General features: G+C 35.0%; 1 protein-coding gene across 2 annotated transcripts in view; it reads right to left on the bottom strand.

The window, feature by feature from the left end:
- NUDT14 (nudix hydrolase 14) overlaps positions 1-22,312 on the bottom strand; it is a 61,024-nt gene that overhangs the window by 22,311 nt on the left and 16,401 nt on the right. For both annotated transcript variants that reach the window (XM_085315014.1, XM_085315013.1), the window contains exon 2: positions 10,391-10,434. In XM_085315014.1, the coding sequence (XP_085171140.1) occupies positions 10,391-10,434 (44 nt within the window). The remainder of the gene's footprint in view (positions 1-10,390; positions 10,435-22,312) is intronic.

Genomic DNA, 22,312 nt, shown 5'->3' on the forward strand with positions numbered 1-22,312 from the left:
GTAGTCTATGGTTCGGTAATCTATCTTGATGATTTGTCAGTGGATGACCTCGGCTACAGTTAATCCACAAGCAACTGCTGACACTTACTAATTGCTTTTCATGAGACAGAAACAAAATTTTAAAGTCCTTTAATAAGTAAAGATTAACGTGGCCTTTCATTATTCTTAGGTATGGCCTTCACGGGTATTTTACAAATGTGTATTTTCAATTACCGTAGCACAGCAATAGCAAAGGAAAGGACAAGATTCTCTTGTGTTTCTGTGAATGAAGTAAGACTCTCAAGGCTGGAGATGAGACTTTTTAAAGATAATCTTGTACTAATACTGCAGTATGCTAAGTAACTGATGAGGTAGTAAGGGCAAAGAAACTGGCCTTTCTTTAATCATTGTAAGAGCAACTCAGCATCTCCTTGTATAGATGTCTAGCGTATCACTCGCACAAATTCTGATCAGAATGGAATAATAGAAGATAAAACACCTAAAAAGGCTGCCCTCGTATTAAAAGCCAGGACTTCCCAGTTATTAACTTCAACTGTTTCAACCTACTCTTAAGAGCTAAGAATTATTTCATAATTAGTTCAAAGTCTGTAATATTCTTTGTGCTGCTTACAAATGATAATCTCAGCTCTCCACTGGAGGCTCTAGGAAGTAATGTTATTCGATTTTCTTAAAAAGCRTTATCAGAACAGGTGGTTATTCAGTTACCATTCTCACAGAGAAGAATGGAAAGAGAAGATTCCAGAACAATAAATACAAAGATGATATGCAGGAATAAAAGCAAGTAATTGATATAGACCGTCCCTTTGATTTGCAAAAGATATTTGCTATTAAAAACCCCCTTGATACAATCAGAAAAAAATAACCCAAAGTAGCATGCAACCACAAAAATATTAATAGAACTAAATTAACCTCGGCTGGAGAGCAYGCGGATATAAAAACACGTAGTATTTTTACCTATATGGCTCCTAAAGGAGCCGATGACAAGAGTAACGAATCTATTTAGAAAGTTAGTAAGAGACAAATAGACCATTTTTTCGTTACAATTATTTTAGCTTTAAAGTATACATTTGTTTTTCTTTTAAAAGTTATAGGGATTTAGCTTTCTTTGTTCATACAGTGTTGAAAACTAAATCTTTCATGTTTGTTTACCATAGAAAGACCATCATTCCACTTAACTTTTTATAATATTACCTCTGAGGAGTACTCTAGATCAGGATAAAAAGTAAGATAGCTAACAAGCATCTTTTTCTTGTTCTAATCAAAAATGGCTGCACTTTCAATTTTAAAGCAAACAAAACCACAAACTTATTTGACCTAATAAATCAAAAATAATTCTCTTAGGGGATTCATATAGGGTGTAGTTCATCTTCAGTTATTTCAATAGTATTTTTGCAGCCATGAGAAAAAAAGAAATAGAATCCCTGACTTCTCTATTCAAATTAACAATTCACTTCTTCATAGTTGGACATGCCCCGGAAAGCTTACAATATGGTATCTGTAAGTGTTACCTTCTCCCTTTTATCAGAGAAGCACCTAGKATCTTAAGCCAGAAAAAACACTCCCTTCATTTTCAGAACAGACATGCAATAAAGCTGTACCCTCTGACTATTCTGCAGCGCAAYTCCTTCAGGTTCCCAGAGCTTTTAACCATAATGCAGACAGTCCTTAGATTAAAAGTGTGTGCTTGCAAAATCTTTATTGGTTCATTTAAGTCTTCCTTCAAAGCATTTTACATTTTTCAAAGGCCAACACCAATCCAATTGGCTGCTTAAAATGCAGCCTATTACAAAAGCAAAGCTATAAGCTCCTGACAAAAACATTCAGCCTTTCATACTAATCACAGATAAAGTGGATTTGGCAAAAGATAATTAGAGGCCTCTAGAAGACTACTGTGTTCTGATGAAATTTGAATGATCTTCCCATACAATTTAAATACAATTAAGTAAAACCAGAATAAAGCGCCGAGACATATATGTTTAAGAAAAATAAATATTACTTTGGAAAAAAAATCAGAAGGAAGGTTAGTTTCAGTAAACTGAACTGCAGCAGGAAGTTGTTCATGTCACCATAAAGCAGGAAGCAAATGTTTRGTTAATCATCAGGCTGGTGGAAGAATGAATTAAGAAGTGTTAACAAATCCATATATATGCACTTTTAAAATATAAACTCTATCTACTTCTAAGGCACTAACTGTACCCAAGTGCTTAATCAATCCATCAGTCCAAAAGAATAAGATGCAGCAGAACTTTTTGAGAATAAATAATCCTCCCAGAACCCTATTTTCATGTAACAAAGAAGAAAAAAAAAAATAGAAAGTAAATTCAAGTGCAAAATAAATGAGACATCAAAGCAGGATGCTCTCAATAACATTCTTTAAGTGTCACATCTTGGCCCGTATCCCAGGATACCCTTGGAAATGACACACTGAATCTCAATGGAATTCTTTTAACAAAATATTTTAATAACTAAATTTAGGTTTTATTCTAATTTATTTGACTTGATTAAGTAAAGCTTTGTGGGCCATTATATGCAACAGATGCCAAGAGTCTGATGGGCTTTTGTTCCAATTCGTAATTATTTGTGAAATTGCTGTTTATAAATGCTATCACATAATAAAAACAATAAACGATCCACCTAAACAGCAGCAGTATGACTGCACCCTGAAATGGCAAAAGTCAAAGTTTTAAAGCAATACCAACTTTCAAGGACAGCTCCCAAATTAAAAAACAAAACAAAACAAAACAAAAAAAAAAACAAAAAACCCCAAACACTTTAGTTTTCTGCAGTAGCTAAAGTAAAATACAAATCAGCAACTTTGTTTCATATGCACCAAAAATCAAATATGAAGTAAATAACAGCCAATCTCTTCTAAGGTATACGCATACAGTTTCACCATGATTAACAAGAAGCATAGATTGAGAAATAATCACTGTTAATCACATTTTACCTAGTTTTCTCATTTCTAAAATACTGGATTCCAAAATTGCTTCCTTTCTAAGACATATTTTCAGCTAAAATTCAAAAATGTATAGGCTGGGATTACAGAACATTTCCTAACTTTCATAAAATTATTCCTACCAATGCCCAAAACTGACCAGGACCATGCTGTCTCTGGACCATGTTAGCTTTTAGCACCCCTTCCAGAGAAAATACGTTTATTCAAAGCACCTGGAAGCAAGGGGAAAACTTGTGTTCAGTAACTGTAACAGAATAACATGCCTACTCATTTTGGATGGTACTGAAAATAATGAAAACCGAAACTCTTACAGTTGTAAAAATTAGATCCTATAATCTGGCTACCGTAAATCTGTATTTAGAAAATTACCACTAATCAAGCAGAACACTTATACATGTGCTTAATTTTAAGCATTTTTATGGATTCAGTTCTTAAAATTAGCTCAACACTYAACTTTTCCAATGAAGTAAAGCCCTGAGTAGAAAATTTAATGACATTTATCCAAATTTAGTGATACAGCTGAGAGAGTTTGTATACTATATGGTGTTTTAATAGCAGATACTTAAAAACTGGGAATCAGAATCTGAAAGTCTGGCCTCTGATTTTGCATTTTTCTCTTTTGATATCTTTACAGTGTCAAATACATTTATTTTTGCCTCATTGCTATGATTTTATATAGATCTGATCTTAAGTTAACAACATAATCAAATAATAAGACATCTAAAAGACAGTAAATATGCCTGCAGAATTCCTGGCATACAAGCAGATGCTCTATCAAGCCTCACCATAAAAAAAAAGAGGGCATTAAGTGCATTTTATTTGCAAATACCATATGCAAACAAATCATGTAATTACTAGGTTAAAAGGAAACTAACAGGTTACTAAGTTTGTTCCTTCTAATAGCAGGAAAAATTTCATTATTCTGATAACATCCCTGATAAACAGATAACTTGTCTACACTTGAGTATTTTCAAGGACAGCGATTACAGAACATGCCTTCATAGACTGTCTTACTGCCTCTTGACAAAAACGGTTTTAGCGTTAAATTTCAAGTATACTTTCTGTATGAGACCACTACTTCTCGCTCTGCCATTGATGACTAATGAAATGATTCCTGTCTGCTTTATTATATTCCTTTACATTTTTGTGATAAGTAATTTCTTTCTTTTCAGTTGTGTGATCCTCTGCATGAACATGCCCAAATCATCATTACTTTTTCTCTCAGCTATTATCTCCTCAAAATTTTTTTATCATTTTTGTTGTTTGTTGAACTACAGCCAGTTTATTTTTAACAGTGCATTATCTTCTGCATATCTCTGAAGATAATCACAAAAATTCCACACCATCGGCACCTTGAAGGAGATGTTACAAAGAAAGACAAGGTTTACAGCACAATARTGTATTACAGTACATAAAATGCACATGCCACCCAAGAAAGATGTTTACCTCTGTTAAAAAGCAGCATTTTATCCATTTGGAAGCTACTGTGATAATTCTTACACAAACAGAGCATCTGAGTTGTATTTCATGGTTTCTTACAATACACGAGGACGTAAACCAGAAAAATACATACAGGATTAAATTTCCATAAAGCCCAAACGCTCTGGCGTATGAAACAGGAGAAGGAATTTAATCCACTTCCATAACGTGGTGAGGGCACAGGACCTCCACCCCGGCTCCGCGGCAGTCCCGCGGCGCAGCGGTCCTGCCGGCAGCGCTCCCCGCTCGCCTCGCCGCGGCCACGCTGCCCGCACGCCGCTGCCGCGGCGCCCCGAGCCGGCCCTTACGCTCCGGCAAATTCACCGCACGTGGCGCCAAATTGAGCGTAGTTATTTTTGCAGGTTGAGTTACGTTAATTTGAACATGTTTTAATAATGAACTTCCAGTATATGCTCACAAGGCTTGCACCTGCAGTAAATATTTGCTGGAATACCTRCAGACTCCCTCCGAAAACCGTGATTTTCGGTTTTCTTTGTGATACATAAACAATAAAGTCTAAAACAGTTCAATTAAAATAGCAAAGACTATAAGACATAAACTATTCTCTTAATTCAAAGTAAAACCATTTTATAAGATCAGAATATTATTTTCTTCCTTTTTCTACATAGAGAAGAAATGGCTTTTTAAGTTTTTTTCCAGCAAGAATTCTTAATTCAGGAACTATTAGTGAGCCACTGCAACATGTGTCTTTGATATTTTGTTGTTCAAGACATAATATGACAAAGGTAGAAGAACAGGCATAGTTGTAAAGTTTTTGGTCCAAACAGCTCTTCCCTGTCACATCATTATTTTCAGGGCTACAAGAAACTCAGGTAACAATCTTGCATGCAATTCAGTCTCAATTTTTCTCCTTTTAAATGTGTGCTTTACACTGAATTTTTCATACTTTTAAATAAAAAAGTAGCCATAATTTTGAATTATATCCATGCACAACACAAATTGAAAGCTGTTCAACTAGCAAATTGTACAGTTATGTTCCTGTTCTCAAACATTATTACTTGAAGCACAAGAGCAGGCACATGACTGTACACTGACCTTCATCTGTTCCCAAATTGTGTCTTTTAAAAGCCTTGAATCTGTTTAAGGAGAGTTGCTGAAACCTGAAACGAACTAGGTCTATTGCTTTATAAAGCAGATGAATGTAAAACTTAAGTATTACATTTCATGCTCTTTCTGTACTAAATATAGCAAAATTAGGATAAGGGAGAATATACTAGACTGTGAGTCTTGTTTTAGAAGACAATTTTTTGTTACAGGCRTAGTTGATTAGTTTGTAATATTTGGTATGTTTCTACTTCTGACGGAAAATCACTATGAATTTGTAGAAGGAAAATGTCCTCCTGGTCTTTCTTTTTATTTATTTATTTATTTTTAATAGCAGTGATCTTTAAAAATAAACAAACAAAATATCCAACAACAACTAAGATCTCTAYTTAGTTCTGACAGGCTCAAATATAAGAAGCATCTTGAAATACACTGCATTTAAGTTTTTGTCTCTTGCTCTCCAGCTGATTTTTGTGAGTACACATTTTGCAGTAAGTGAACAAATCAGTTGAGTATTCAGGAGAAAAGTAAGCTCAATTAAAAGCAAAGGCATTGCATAAAGTAACTGCAGGAAGCATCTTTGGATGTGTGTTGCTGCGGAAAACAACAGGCACAGAAGTATCTAACACTTATGAGCAACACCTCAATAAACTTGTTAAATAATTCCAATTGAAATGGGATAAAAAAGGGTTCTAACTCCTCTTCTTTCATYTTTTAGTACTCTTCAGTGTCATTTCTAAAGATGTAATAAATGAGTTCTGAGAGTGTTCATCTGTATGTTCTTCAAAGCAACATTAACTTGAATGCCACCCTGCAGGACCRGAATAGGAAATGCATTATTTTCAGATAAATAAGTGGCCTGCAAGTTGACAGAATTCTTGAAAAGTTGATAGGTTTTTGAGAATTGTCAGATGGGAACTGTAAATTGATTAGGTGTATTTAACCTACTGATAAAACAGAAACACTCAGTTTGGAAGGGACATCTGGAATCATGTGATCCAGCCTCCTGCTCAAGGCAGGGCAAACTTCAGTTTTATCTGGTTTCTCAGAATTTTCTTCAGCCACATTTTGACCTTCTCCAAGAATAATGTTCCTCAGCCTCTCTGGGCAAACTGTGCCAGGGCTTAACCACTCTCTATGGGTACGTCGTCTTCTGCTGGGGAGACGGTCTTCTTTCCATTACAATRTAAACCCAAATATGGTAGGAACTGCTGTACTGTCACTCAGCTGATTTTTGGCAGCAGAGGTTTTGCAGGTCTGCCTTGATAACAGTTTATTCCATGAGCTGGTAATGATTTTGCAAAAAAACAATTTTTTTAACTGGCATGGAGAGATTGAGATGCTAAGCAATTATTTAGCATACATTAAAAAAATAAACAAAGTAGAGGTGATCCCAGGACTGATATCCTAGTTCTGAATGCTCCTGAGCTTAAGAAAACTCAGGACTCACACACTGAAACTCACTTTGCTTAAGCCTACATCTGCTCAGGCCTAAGCAATAACTAAGAAAATAACCTTTCACATAATTTGTGCTACTTCACCTTSTGTCAACGTTATGTCAGCTTTTGTTTGGTTAAATCATTTGGTGTTGAGTCCTACTGCAATACATTATCAGATTTTAAAAGGGTGTGACTCACAGCTATGGTGACTACTACAGTCTTTATGGTTTTTTGTCTTTGTATGATTTTATCAGCTGTTGATCTGAACAGTTGAAAGAGGTAAATTTATACAAAAATAACTTGAACTCTCCTGATAAATATTTTCCAGTATCAAGTCCATATTCTGACACAAATCAACTGATTTTTGGCTTATGTTGACTTCATTTGAAATGAGAAGAAATGCAGATGTCCCAAAGGAATCAAACAAACAAATTTGAAGTTTATACTTTAGTTCACTGCTGCATAGCAATGAAGTCTGCCTTAAGCTCATGTTTACCTGGGCCACTGATGAAGACAGGCAATAGGCTCAGTGTCTGTTGTTATATAAAGGCTCAGTGTCTGTTGTTATAAAAAGGCTCACAAAATGATGTCATTAAATTCATTATATATATAAACCATTTGTAAATACATACATGTATGCATTTTACAGATCTGGCATCTCGATGTGCATGTTCAATTTAAGTACTTGTCCTGAGTTTAAAAAAAATCTGTTTTTTTTTTTTACACAGCATTTTCAGAAGTAAAATAAATTTTAAATACTTCTCAGAAAATGAGGTCTTAATTATATAACACATTTACAATGTTCCTGAAGAAGACAGTTATTTACTAACTTCAYGAACTAGAAAATCCTGGCCAACAGGACACCTATACCAGAAGCTTCTACTCCTCTCGAGTATTATTTTATCCTTCACTAAGGGTAACAAACCCCCAAGCGCCCTCCAACTATGATGTCCTCTTTACTCTTCAGCAGCTAGACTACCGGCTTTAATAATATAGTATATGATTGTATCATCCTACACATTATGGCATGGTTACTTTAATATCTTCCTATTTTTAAAACACTATAGCTCCGAAAAAGGGAATAACTACATGCCACTGTGTGCAAAATTATGATGTTAGTTTARATGCATAAGAATTATGTAAGAACACTGAAAAAGGAAAAAGGTATTTCAATTATAATCTTTGTGTATGTGTTTATTTAATTTCCAGAACAAATGTGAACAGTTTTCACAGTCTTAATGGTGAAATCAGTTGCTTATAAAATAAAACACAATAACTTAGAACAAATACAAAATTTAGACCAGAATGAAGCACAACTATTTGGTGGCACAAAACCAGAGATCATCAGGCAATGAAACAGAGACAACAGCTCACTAGGGAAAGCTTAGCCATGTAACTAGCCTCACAACTGTCTTACTAAAATACAAATATGGGGCTTTAATGCATTATAAATGATCTTRAACCTGACTAGTCTATATGGTAATAATTGGCTTCACATTCACAGATAGAATTTATGCAAAAGCATAGGTATGCTACATAGAAAGTTCACGTTATTCCTTCAGTTTAAGAAGCTGCAATGAATTTACTTGTGAAAGAACGTTATACACTCTACAATTCAACAGTAGTCACTAGTAAGTTAGGATGGCAGCTGTTGTACATCTGAAGCTAGCAAATGTTATGTGACCAAAGATGACTGGCATGACATGTGGCTGTAGTCTTTTTATACAGTTATGTTCTCAACTATTTTAAAAATGTCCACYAAAGTCCTTCAGAAATACTGTTCCCAAGAAGTTCTTGGAAAACTGATCCTTTAATATTTACTCCACTCAGCTGCATATACTAACAATGATAACCTAAAATTTCAGCAAAAATAATAATAAAATAATTTATTCTTTTTTAAGTCACGTTCTTCTCCTCACTGAGACTTGAGGCTGGATTCACTTGCTTGAAAATACAGGGTATGTATTACATTTCCAACGATCAATTACCATTTCAGCCTTTTTATCTCTGACCATAAATCTAGGCACATGCCCATATGGACAGAAAAAGTGCAAAGACAAAACTGTCTTCAAGGCAAATTCCAAAAGCAAGTGTGAACTTCCATATTAAAGTATCATGCCTTTTTCTGTCCTTATTCTCAAATATTACAAGTATTTTTAATCAAACTATTATTTTTCCTCATTTTCTTGGAACTTATACCCTCAAAATCTTTATATTGATAAAAAAAATTGTCATCATCACTTTATATGAATCTCAGGTACCTACACATAAGAACAGTCCCTGTAAGGATTTTAAGGGTTCTGACAGAGAAAAAATTCCAAAGTGCAATTGATTTTACTAACTTATTTCATACACAAGAAGAATACATCTCTAAACATGGCTCCTGTTATAAGTCATAATTCTTTTAGTGTAAGTACTTTGCTTCATTTTAAAAATATTTAATATAGTTAGAAAAACTTTTACCTTTATTTTTCAGTTAATTAAATTTTCAGTGACTAGATTAAATTTTAATACATACAAAACAGACAATAAACATTTTAGTACTCAATAAATCTCGAGTCCGAGTCCGTTTCACATATTCCCTATCTGTTATTTTGTATTAACCGATCTTTGAAGTCCAGAGTTACTCCTCTTTTTTTCCCTGGTAAGATAAATACAACTTGGAAGACCAAATAAAGTCATCAACCATTCATTTCTTCTTGTGTGCTTAGTGGAAGGTTTTGGCATAAAGAACAAATGGCRCAAAACGATTGAAACTTCTTCCACGTTACCTGAATTAGGCTTTGCCTGAAACATCATCATCATAAAGCAATGATGAGGGGGAAAAAAAAACTTAGTGTAATACTAGAATTTGTTTGAATCTAAAACACAGTTTCTACCTTATTCCAAATAATTGCATGTGACAAAATCAAACTGAATGGCCAAAAGTTTAGATTATGTTTTAGCAATCTTTATATTAGGACATTATCTACCACTGTACAGTCATATTTGAGAGAAGTATGGTCACAAACAACTTAACAGTAGAAATTACAAGGTTAAGTCTCGGTACATGGGGAGAAAAATCCTTCCTTCAGGTAATTAAATACACAGTTAAAGAAGAAAATTTCATACAATCCAAACTTTTAGTTTCATCTTCTATACAAACATGCAAATGTGCAATACGTTTAAAGTTATCTAATCAGTACACCAAAATTTTAGCATCTCAAAAGGCAGACAAAAATGACAAAAATACTGAAAGACACAACAAAWCATGAGTAGATATTATAATTTCTACTAATTCTGTCCAGAAGAGTTGAGTTGCATTTGCAAGAATTACACAAGAAGTGACACTTTAAGAGTAACTTGGAAGACAGAGAAGAGACTCAACACAGTAGGATTTGGCCTATCAACAAGAATATGGAATGAAATGCAACATAAAGGCAAAAGGAAGTAATATGACTTCATCTATTACCTGTCATGTGTCCTCATAAAGTCCCAGACCTTCTTAGTGCCATTCTGCAGACAAAAAAAAAAAAAAAAAAAAAAAAAAAAGAAAAAAAAAAAAAAAAAAAAAAAAAAAAGAATTCCAAGTGAAAACTAATTGAAATGAAATTAAGTATTAATTTTCACAAGAATTTCTCGCAAAACTTGGCATAGATTTTATTTATGAGAACATTATGGTGGGTTTTGATGATGAGTATTACATAAGTTGAGAACTGTCATGAGGCGATCAAAAGCTTAGATCCACAACATCACACTCACAGATAAAGCAAGACTAAGGTAGGCTTTGGACCCAATTCTGGCCATAGCAATGGCTTCAAAAYCCCCATCTAATCACTTAGGTGCTAGAAAGCTATAAGTAAGTTTTCACCAGTAAAATAATCTATGGATTTAAGTTCTCCCATGATGTCTGCTCAGTAATGTTGCTATCATAGCTGGACAGAACAGCTCAGCACTCACATCCTTCCCAAACTCATTTGGGATCCAGGAATGGGCCATCCTTCCCTCCAACTCCCTGAAAGATCCAAAATTGTAGTTTCGTCCATGGTATATCTAACACAAAGTGGTAGCATTCCATTCAAGGGAAGATAGCCTACCCACCCGCTTTTATTTAACCGCTCTTGTGGTGGTGGTTTCTATTTTTTACACAATGGGCTTAAGTTACAGCACTCACCCAAGAATGGGAGACATAAAATGAATTATCCTCTCAAGTCTGAGAGGCTTCAAGCCCACCTAGTAAACGTATTTCATGATTTGGGTTTCTATCTCCAGCATCATGACGTATACTGGCCAAAAAACTCCAGCAAGCAATCTCATGTCGGTTTTGAACTATCAGAAACTATGTAGGCATAAGACTGCTGAACACGTTTGCAACAGATTTATGTCTCTGTTCGGACAACTTATAAACAGCGATTCTCAGTAGTTGCCATGCTACTGTTCACCCTACTACTTTTAAGTCATCTTGGACTAATTTCCATCCTCTGCTACCTTTAGAAGAATTGAACTTATTCTAGCACAGCTGAAAACTGACCATGAAAACAAAACCTTTTACAAAATTAGAAAGACTATGCACACATTTGCTTACATGTATATTCTATGTTCTATAATCATATATATAATGTATATAAAATACTAGTAAGTTATATACATATATACGTATATATAGTTATATACATATATATAATCGTATATAATCATATGTATGTATATATACATACATAGCAGTTAACAGAGACCCATATATAATGCTATACTGTATTTTTTAGAACTGTGCCAATATTTTTCAGCCAAAATATGACTTAGAGATTTCTCTCCAAGGTCAGTTTGAAGTCTGTATAAGAAACCAGCACTCAACCAAAGGAAATTCTTTTGGTTGCTACATTTCTCTTATCAGCAAGGCAAAAAACAGACCTGCTGAAGACCTAGATATCTAAAATATGCCTAATGTGAAAAGCAGAAGCTATTTATTATAAAGTGTCCTTAAATGGATGCTCAAACCCTGAGCAACTGGTTAATGATTTAAAGCAGGTAAATGTGAGCAATAAAAGAAGAATCGAGTTCAGTTGGTGGGTAAAGGTGCCAACCAATATAGACAAGCCCTTCAGCTCTATTACAGATGTCATGGCTACCAAGTACACAACAGCTGGTGGGGATTAGATAACAAGCACTCTGGTTCAGAGATTAAGCTCCTGAGCTTTATGAGTTTACCAAGCTTTTTGGAAGACTGACTGTTTGCTTGCTAGCTGGGTTTTCCTTCATTCCCACAGCTCTAATTATAAACAGTTGTTCACCTCAAGAGAAACTCTAGTCTACCCTTCCATCAGTGTCTGCACATAACTTCTGTTAGCACTGACAGCAATCACATGCGTGAATCGGAAGGAGAAGCCATGTCATTGTTTAAGGGCAACATTATGTCCAAAGAGAAATAAAGAGCAAATTCTCAGTGTGAACTGAAACATTAAAGCCCTTGTCCATCAAGCTGAGTATGTATCCAAAYTGTTTTACCTGGTAGGAGATACAGACACAGCTTTGAAAGCACTGGGAYACTGCATGTTCTTGCAACACTTCAACTTAATAGCATAGACCAATGTTGTGTWGCGAGATAAATTTAAGGTTTTAACTGCATAAGGTCCTCTCAAACCTTTTGTAGGTTTATTTCTACCAAAAAGTCTCTTATTTGTAGGATTTTCTTTTATTTGCAGATGACCATGCAATTTGTTATTTGACATGAGTAGTTTGGGATACTGTGGACTAGAGATAATGCCTTCTGGATGTACCATCATATTGTGTCTCCAGCTTCAACCTTSCCCTGCCCTAAATGTAAGATATACTCCCATCCTTTCCACCTTTGCAGTGTCAACTTGGTGAAATGTGGGTGTTCAGCTGATGGAGGAGAGGGAGGAAAAAATAAAAGAAAAGGCCTGAATCAATACTATCCTAGGATTAATTTAAGCAATTAATCCTGTGATACTACTTCCTATGGTACGATCCTGGCAATAATCCTCCTGGACCTTTCTTCCTGGTATCATTCTGCAAATTAYAGAACCTGATTGCCATGAAGCACTTACAAAAGAGTTTCAAATAGCCACAGAAAATTACACCCTGAGGAACAAACCTCGTCCAGATGGGATCCATCAGATCTGAATGCCCTCTTCTTATGGATGAACCCCATTAACATTAACAGAATCTACCTCACAGACATGCACATGATCTTTAACAGAAAATAAAGGAAACTTACTACATAAAAAAGAAATTAATCAGAAAATAACTCTGCATCTTCTATTTTCTAAGTGGCTGAAGAGCATATAAAGCACTTTCTCTAGAACATAGTTTTGTTTTTAATTAGTTTAAGACTCCAATTCAAAACCAGTCATAGGCTAAATTAATTTGAATCTATCCATTCATGATGCTGATTATCATCACATGCGCTGACTGGAAAGCGTTGTTAAGCTATTTTCTGGCCATATTTGAATAAAAATCCATTTTATATGATCAACTTGCACCTGTCCAAATAAATAAATCAATAAACAAATGAAACATTCCAGCATCTCATTGTTTACAGTGGCAGAAACTCAAATGAGCACCATTCRTGCCCTATTGTCCAAACAAATGTAATTTGAACCCAACTGTATGGAGTTGAGTTTCTATTGTACCCAATGCATGGTTCTTTCCTAACAGACTAGTATGAAGGTTGCTAATTATTAATAGCATGTAAACAGTTACCAATGGTTCTTATGCTGCTTTACATACTTTACAGAACATTAATTCTAGCCAGTTTCCAACCAACTATGTCAAGCTGTATGTAATATCTCTGTATTTTCTATAAGACAAAAAAAATTAACTGCAGAAACTGATAAACTATCATCAAAACTACAGTTAGCTGCAAAGAATTAAAGCTAGCAATGGCCAAGGTTGCTCCCCAAAACCAGAAGCACCTCTGTGAAATAAAAACCATCTCAAACCCTTCATCTCCTTCACTTTAATAAGTATGTGTTTGTATATTTATAAAATAGTCCATTTTCCAATGTCTAAGGAATGATCAAAGTATCTTTCAATGAAGCAAGAGAAGTAACTGTAATAATCACTGTGAGAGCTGAACAGGATGGCAAGAAGAAAGGAGTGTATTATTACATTTGAAACAGATTTAAACAATTATCTTTCAAATTGGGAATGTTTCCTGTGATTTACAAAGACAAATATGTGAATAGTATTTTATATTAGTTTTTATTTGTTTAGAATGGCAGTTCTGGTACTCCAACAACATTGCGTATCATAAATTTGATTTGGTAAATCTTAYTCACAAAGTAATCACACTCCAGTTCTCTGCTCAGTGATCAGATTCTGTCATGTTGCAATGCTGAACTAGTGCATATAGTATGTGTAAATTAATAAAGCTGTATTCCAGGAGAGGCAGCATGTGAGCCAACTTGGTTTCATATTACACAGAAGACAGATTACTTACATAAGCACAAATTGCATAATAAAGCCGTATCAGGTCAGATGAAACATCCATCTTGCCCAGTATCATATCTCTAATAGTGGATGCCTACAGGAAAATTTAAGAATAGAGGAAGCATACAGCAATGCTTCCCCAGAATACTCTTCCAGTCTTTGAGAAAAGGYAGTTGAAGGACATCCAAAGACAATGTAGCATTCAAATTAAACATAGTCCTTTTTTTCCCCTTGGAAAAGCAAGCACAAATGACCATATCTGCACTATCTGAATAAGCCACATCAGTGTGTCACAGATCCTGCTCATCTTGCCTGTAAGACTGATTTGATACTGGCATAGCCAACTTTGTGAGAATTACAACAGTATGCCATATGCTCCACAGTCCACCCAAGAACTTTATCTGTTTCGGTTCAAGTGATTACAGGACAACTGTCCACTGCAAAGAGCTTTCTGCTAAGCCAGTGCTTGACAGAGGATATGACTTCAGCAGATGTGACTCCTACAAGCAGAGAGCTCTTTATGATGTGGTCCATATCTGATCACCACATTCTCTGTCCTCCCTCCATCCTTAAAACCATTTTCTAATACTCTCCCTACACCTGCACATTGCCACAGTCACAGACGGGACATTGTTCGTACCATCTGTTACAGGTAAACTGGACTTCTCCACAGCCTCTAATCAAAATACTTCCCACTTCTTGTACCAAACTTCACTCTTCCTGTCTCTTGCTAAAATGGCTGAAGATGCACTCTGCTTGGAATATTACCATACTCTGCCTTCCTCCACTTGCTTAGGCAATATAGCATCTAAATAATATAGCCAAACAACTATCAGAATGAATATGCAAAGGCTAACCATTTTTAGTAGGCCCATTTCAGAGATGGCAGTCAGCATCTATAGATTGCTCCCAGATGGCTGTCCTTACTGGAGAAAGTCAAGAGGATTTAGCCCCAGGCTAGTGAATAAAGAAAGTACACAGCGCAAACTATACTAATAAAGTGAACGTTTTGTTAAACAACAACAAACAAGCCATGACTCCATGGCTTCAACACTCCTGTTAATCTCCGTGACTGTCCYCTTAGCTGAGCATTTCCTTCTCCTGTTAGCACGTTACGTGCTGTGCTAACAACTCTTTAGAGGTGCTACTGCAAAGTTTGGTTCCAGGTCTTCTATTAGCACTGAATCCTATTCCTGAAGCACTGGCTGGGCAGGCAGAGCTGCACCCCGCCACGTTGTCTTGGTGTTCCTTGTTAGGCCAGGCCTCCTCTTCACCAAAGCAGGCCACCTTTAAACATTCACTGGCACTCTGACCCTATGGTGATACGAGCCATGCTCCACATGTGAGAGATCTTGGCTATGCTCTAAAACAAGTCACCTGGGAGTTTTCCTCTATTCTTTATTAGGAGCAGCTGAATATCTTCATCCCTCTCTTCCTGAGGGCAGCACCAGCACACGATCTACCTGCTGATAAACTCTTGAACCAGTTTATACTTGAGATAAGGAAGAATTTTAAGGGATTTTTGTGGGAGTATTCTTGTACCTGTAATACTAATATGTTTTCAGTTTAATCTTAAGAATATATGTGGTAATTGTCAAACAACTGTTAAAATGAGGGTGTCTAAAATAAATCCTGAACATGCAGCTTTACAGTGACAGATTCCTTGTAGCTACCCTACTGGAAATTCAGACCATTCAACAAATCAAAAGTTGTATTAGAACTACATGAATTTAAATGACAGCCAGGCTTGTTTTAATGAGCTCTAGACAGACAACTTCTGACTGAAACAGAAAATATATTTACCCAAACTCACTTAAAGCTTTACCTATTTCATTTGCCTTTATTAAAAAGTACAGAATTGAAGGCAGTGCCTAATTATATCTGCCATGATTATCCACAGAAAACTGTTGCTTGGACAGACAGTAACAAAGGTTCCAAGTACTTCACAGTCACACCAGTATCATCTCAAAGGGGTTCATACCATGTACTACAGACTTTTGAGGAGACTGATAAAAGGGTAAGCAGACAGGTCGCTTAAGATGCTGGAGGTCTCTGAAATGTGTACATATGTCCAAAACAAGCAAATCAACTTCACATATGTCACAAAAAAAGAAAAAAAAAATCTTCCCATGACAATGATTAACTCCTTATTGTTTACATTACAGGAGAGACAACAAGAGGACTGGCGACCCATTGTGATAGGCACTGAACATGTGTAGTGGGAACAGTTCCTGCTCAGTGAGCTTACAGTTCAGTTACAACGCAGACAAAAGTCGGTGTAAACAAACAGGCAGTTAAGGAAGAAAGGCAAATACATTATGGTATAGATAAGCTACATGCACAAGTTATGAGAGTTAAAATGACTAACACCAATAATGACCCTCTAGCCTCTACCAGTTGGACTGGATTTAAAGCAGTCACCCAAGAAATAAATGTTCCATGTTTGTGAAAAAATCCTGAAGCTGATGTAGTAATAGCATAAAAATAACTCTGTCCTCACTGCTCCACTTACTCTCTTTCCACACTTCTAAGACACAAAGGCAATTAATGTCCTCAGTGGAAAGGGATTATGACCATTCATTGTGCAATAAAATAGTAACACTACARGTAAAGAAAAACAGATAAGAGAATTAATTGGCAAATAACGGTCTTAAGCCAGAGTCTGCAGTGCCAAGCCAGTGTGCAGTCCCTGTTTAATCATTTACACGTAACAAAGCAGTAGAATTCCCCAGAGGGATAATCAGATTCTGCTTTCTTCTGTTCTCAATTTTTTTAAGGTATGAGAGTATTTTTTTTTCTTGAAAAACAGGTGTTTAGCTTGTTTTTCTGTTGCAGTCATTTCCCAATTCAATGCATAGTGTATAAACTTATCTATACTGTTTAATATTACTATGCACAGCATAGCCTCTTTCTACCTGGGAATTAATTCACTGCATACTCTTGTTGAAGTACTCTACCTGTTGCCCAGACCTGCATGTCAAGGAAACACCMAACTCAGCACTGTAGTAAATGGGTTTTCTTCAGGATAATCCACATAAGCAGTACAGCTGGGGAACTCGAGCAACAGACTCACAGACAAAATCTGCATCAACTGAGCCAGTTCTGCAGCTTCCAGTCACCCTTATTTTCTCGTCATTAATGCTTTTCAGTCATGCTCACTTCYTATGATCAATAAAAGCAGCCAATATGTAAAGCAGCAAGAGCAGCACATTAGTAATTCAGTGTTTTGTTTACAAAATGTATGTTCCTATGATGGGAAAATATGCCCTGAAGTAGACGTGCATTAGCTGCTGCTTCTCTTCCAGTTACAGTTCTTGGCTTAAACAGAGAGGACTTCCCCTGTAATAAACCTAACGAGGCTGCAGATACTGGATGCTACAAGCTAAGTCCTCATTCCTCTGTAAATGAATTCTTCCCCTTCTACAGAAGTGTCCCTATCAGTTGCAATTTCCTTCTTACATTTCTTTTTTTTTCAGCTTAATGGAATCAGATGTCACATCTACAATTTTCAGTGGAAACACATGAGGATAGATAATCTAATACAGATCATTTCTTGCCAACTTAATTATTAATGCGCTGTAATTTTTGTTATATACAGACAATACATTAATGTTTCCAATGTCACAATGATGTGTGTGCAAAAGCTGTATTTCCAGGTCAGTCTCAAGTCCCAATACTTTATGCTTTTCAACGTCCTATCATAAAATTATTGATCAAATTACCTTGCACTGTCTGAATAACTTTCACAGTATTTTCAGCACAATGACACATAGAAATTACRTAAACAATAATAACAAAGCAGCAGCTTTTATTTCAAAAACATTCATCTACCCTATGGTTTGGAAATTTTTTGTTAAAAAAATAAAGCATTAGTGGTCAACATGATACCAGAAAATTTATACAGAGAAAGACAGGTAAAACAAGTTTGGACTTGTAAAGTTTTCTAAATAAAATTAAATACTTCTTCCACATGCTTTAAAAGTTTCATTGCTTCCCATCAAATATCCCCCCCCCTTTTTTTTTAATTAGTAAGTTGGGGGGAGAAAGCTGGTTTCTTTTAAGCATCTATCTTTTTATTTATAGAAACTAGCTGCCATGCTGTATTTAAAAATCTTCATCCACAAATAATAGTGCAAAAGAAAAGTCAGAAATTCAAGGACAATTCACATTCAACTTTTTCATCTGAAAAAGAACTATTCTGAACAGAACAATGTTTAAAGTGTGTAAATATTTATATGATTTAAATATCACAGTTTTTGCCTATTTTAAAGGCTTGATTTGTGATAAGCAAGAAGAAAGCTGTCTTCTCTTTATATAACTATGTATTTTATAGAAAGTATTACATATTTTTCAAAAGGAAAGCAAGTACTTTCAGCTGGCATAAAAACATGCAGCTTTTAAAAAAAAATCAGTAAAATTATTGTAATTTATACAWGTTGAGCTGTTGGCCCTCTTTTCTCCCTTGCTGCAGACATGTGCCTAACAGTTCACTAATATAGATACATGAAATAACTATTAATTTAAATCAGAAAGATTTCYATGAAACTCACTCTGTCTGAGGGTACAGTTCCGTAACTGTGTAAGGCAATCTAAAACTGTTCTCCTTTCTACTGCACATCTTTGCTCTGACCCCTACCCTGCCACTGGCATTTCTGTAGCAATGCAGTGAATTGGTTAAGAGAACTGGGAAAAAGTGTGCCATACAAAAAAAAAGAAAGTGATTAAAAATTTCATTTTTAATAACTAACATCAGTGTTATAGCATTATATATATATTAAGTTTTCACCAATGATTAGTAAACAAAACAGCCTTGGTCTAGCCAAAATTATTCCAAAAGTACTCAAGAGATACATCTGATAAGGAGTGCTTAAGAGAAAAACACATGCACACAAAAAAGCCTAACTTACAATTTTAGTCCACACCCACTAATCCACTCCTCAGACTGCACATGCTGAAGTAAATGAAGCCTCATCTTCAAAAGCAATTTGCAGAATTACTTGCTGATGTTGAAGAACTACTTCAAAAGATTTTAAGAGTATGGAATTTTACTGTTTTTTAAACAAGCCACTGTTTAAGCTCAAGAGGAAAGGGGAGGTGTTTGTTTTTTAAACAAAGCTTGTAAGATTTCATTACTAAACTATCCAGAATGCTTATTTTAAAAGCATCATGATTATGAATAATGGTGCTCTGCAGTTTTTAACTTACCAGTATTCAGATGTTTCAGTTAGAAAACACTGTTTTTAGTGTCTTGGGGAACYGCATCCGAAAATACAGATTGATGATTTTTCAACAACATATAAAAATGATTTTTACATCCAAAACACAGATGACTGTTGCTAATTGGCTTCCATTGACAATATTAATAATTTCACAAGTAAAACTTAAGTCTAGTGAGGTTCATGAGGACAAGTCACCCTACCCACTAGCATGCCAGCTCAAGCTAACACAGCAGTTTTTGGCATGGCAAATCTGCTGTGCTCTGTGCCACACAATTTATGGATAAGGATCTTGAACGAGAGATAAAGGTGCTCAGCTCTGTGCGATAACAGACTCTGAGTCATGGACTTGATTTCCTATCTGAAATTAGTTAGAAGACACTGACTTACTTCTTGAAGAAGTCATACTATGTATCAGTACAGACCACACCAGGGATATCTAGAGAGGCATTAAAGCTAAGGTCACAGACTTTAATTTTTACAACCCATATCCATTTTCTCTTCAAAGTGAGGGTTATTCTGGTAGGAGTTTTCAAYGAAACTGCAAACAGATGGTTGTGGCAATAGAGTTTACTGTTCAAAGGTGCAATTTTTTCACACTTTAGGAGGTAAAATAAACAATGGAGAACACATTAATTTATGCAACTGTTAATGCAATACTGGGCCAAGCCACTTTGTTCATTTTATGTACATCAACTGCCAGAACAATTACAACTAAGATACTTGATGTGTAAGTAAACTTTCTCTTATAATCCTCTGGAAGTTTACTTTTCAGGTCACAGTTTGTTTTTTGTGTGTACTTTTCAACAATAGAGTTGTTGCAGTTTAGTAGTTTAGTTTGGCATTCAACTATCAGTAAGATCACTTACCTTTGAATGAAATTTATAAAACAAAAAAATTAAGCATAAATGAATACATTAAGTAAAATCTCCTTTCTATCTCTTTTTCTCCTTTTCATGTACATCATCATTAAGAATAACTGCATATATATAATCACATGTGCTTTATTCCACAGCAAAATATAGCAGCATACTGAAATCTATACTMTAAAGAATAAAGATAAGATGCTTACATTAAGAAACACAATATGCACAGAGGTCAAATTTATGGCTCTTCTCACTCACATCATTTTACTCCCAGGTCAGCATGTAACTTAAGGTTATAACTTGAGATATAGATGGGCTCTTCTAGTACCAAGTTAACTCCAATAAAGTAAACAATTGCTAATATGTAGAAATTCCAAAAACAAGATACTCGGAGCATATTTAATATAAATGAAAACATTTAAATCAAATATTAAATTGTTATTACATTTGATAAATGTTATTAAATGTTACTACGTACCTATAATATTGTTGACTTTGGCTGCCTRTATTTTCAAAATTCCCACTAAATTCTGTTTTCTTTCAAAAGTCTGTAACAACCTTTCTTCTTTTGAAAGGATGAAAGGAATACACACTTTCCAAATGTCAAAAAACTCTTATCACTACTTTTTCTTAAATTGATAGTAAAATATGAAATCCAAAACTTTGACTGAACTTAGTTAGGAAATATTTTTGTAATAAAGAAAGATGATTTAACAGTGATAATATCATTTGGAAATTGTGCATTTGCTTAATGTGATAGCAAAATATTCTTCTGTAAATAAGCACTATTTTCTAAAAGAAATGTATTACACATCTCTCACAGCCAGCCATATGCATACTTGCTGAAAAACTAGAAAGATCATTCAACTGGTATTTACAGAATCTTTTCCCCATGTTTTTTCTGTTAATTGTTAAAGAAAAAATTCATACAATTTGCAATAACTGATAATTTCCGAAATTAAGTATCAATTTTTTTTTCCTCCCAGGATAGGTGTTAACTGTAACTCTAATTTCATCGCTTACCTTCTGCAATGCTGATCTGGCAAATAATTAAGGGCATGCTTGACTTTTTTTTAGTTCAGTGGGATCAATACASATATCTTACAATTCTGTGGATCAGAAGCTATAAACAATTGAGACAACTGTCCCAGGAAAAATCAGAATCAGAAAGTGCAATGCTTTGTTTTCTCAGTTCTGTACTAGGACAAGTAASAGTGATAACCAGACATACTAAAATTAAAAGCACATCCTCACAGAGCATGAACATGGAATAGCTGATAAGTCTTCTGCACACATTATACATGAAATAAACATTATGGTAAATGAAAAATARAATTTCTTAAATAGCCGAAGAGGCTGAGAAACATAGATCCAATTTTCCAAAATACTTAAGGATATAGAATACTTCTTGAAAACAATCAACTCCCCCATTTCTTCCCRTGAAAAGACAAAGTTAAGTTTTATCAAAAGTCTTTCCAGATTCAGAACAGCATTTCTACTCAAGAGTGTAGGAACATCATTATCATCAACAGTCAAGTGCTTATGGCACTCTCTGGTGCTACAGAAGGCACATCTGCTGGCTCCACATCAGAGATTAAATGCCAAGGAAACACCCTAACCAGATGGCTACTGAGAATTCTTAGGTGCTTGTTTCATTTCTTCTTCTAGAACTGTCCTGCTTTATATAAATTCTCATACATTTATTGAGTCAGAAACATAAAAAAAAAGTAACAAAAAAAATCAGACTTTTTAGATCACTAGTAAAGACACAAATCTGGGGAGCAATTTGTAATAATAACTCATACAAAGTAGAACATCTTCAAAAGAACAGATTTCAGAAAGCACTCTGTAGCATTCCAT

This window comes from Rhea americana, unplaced genomic scaffold (genome assembly GCF_003343005.1).
Source record: "Rhea americana isolate MKP2758 unplaced genomic scaffold, rheAme1 scaffold_42, whole genome shotgun sequence".
In the NCBI taxonomy this organism is placed as follows: Eukaryota; Metazoa; Chordata; class Aves; order Rheiformes; family Rheidae; genus Rhea; species Rhea americana.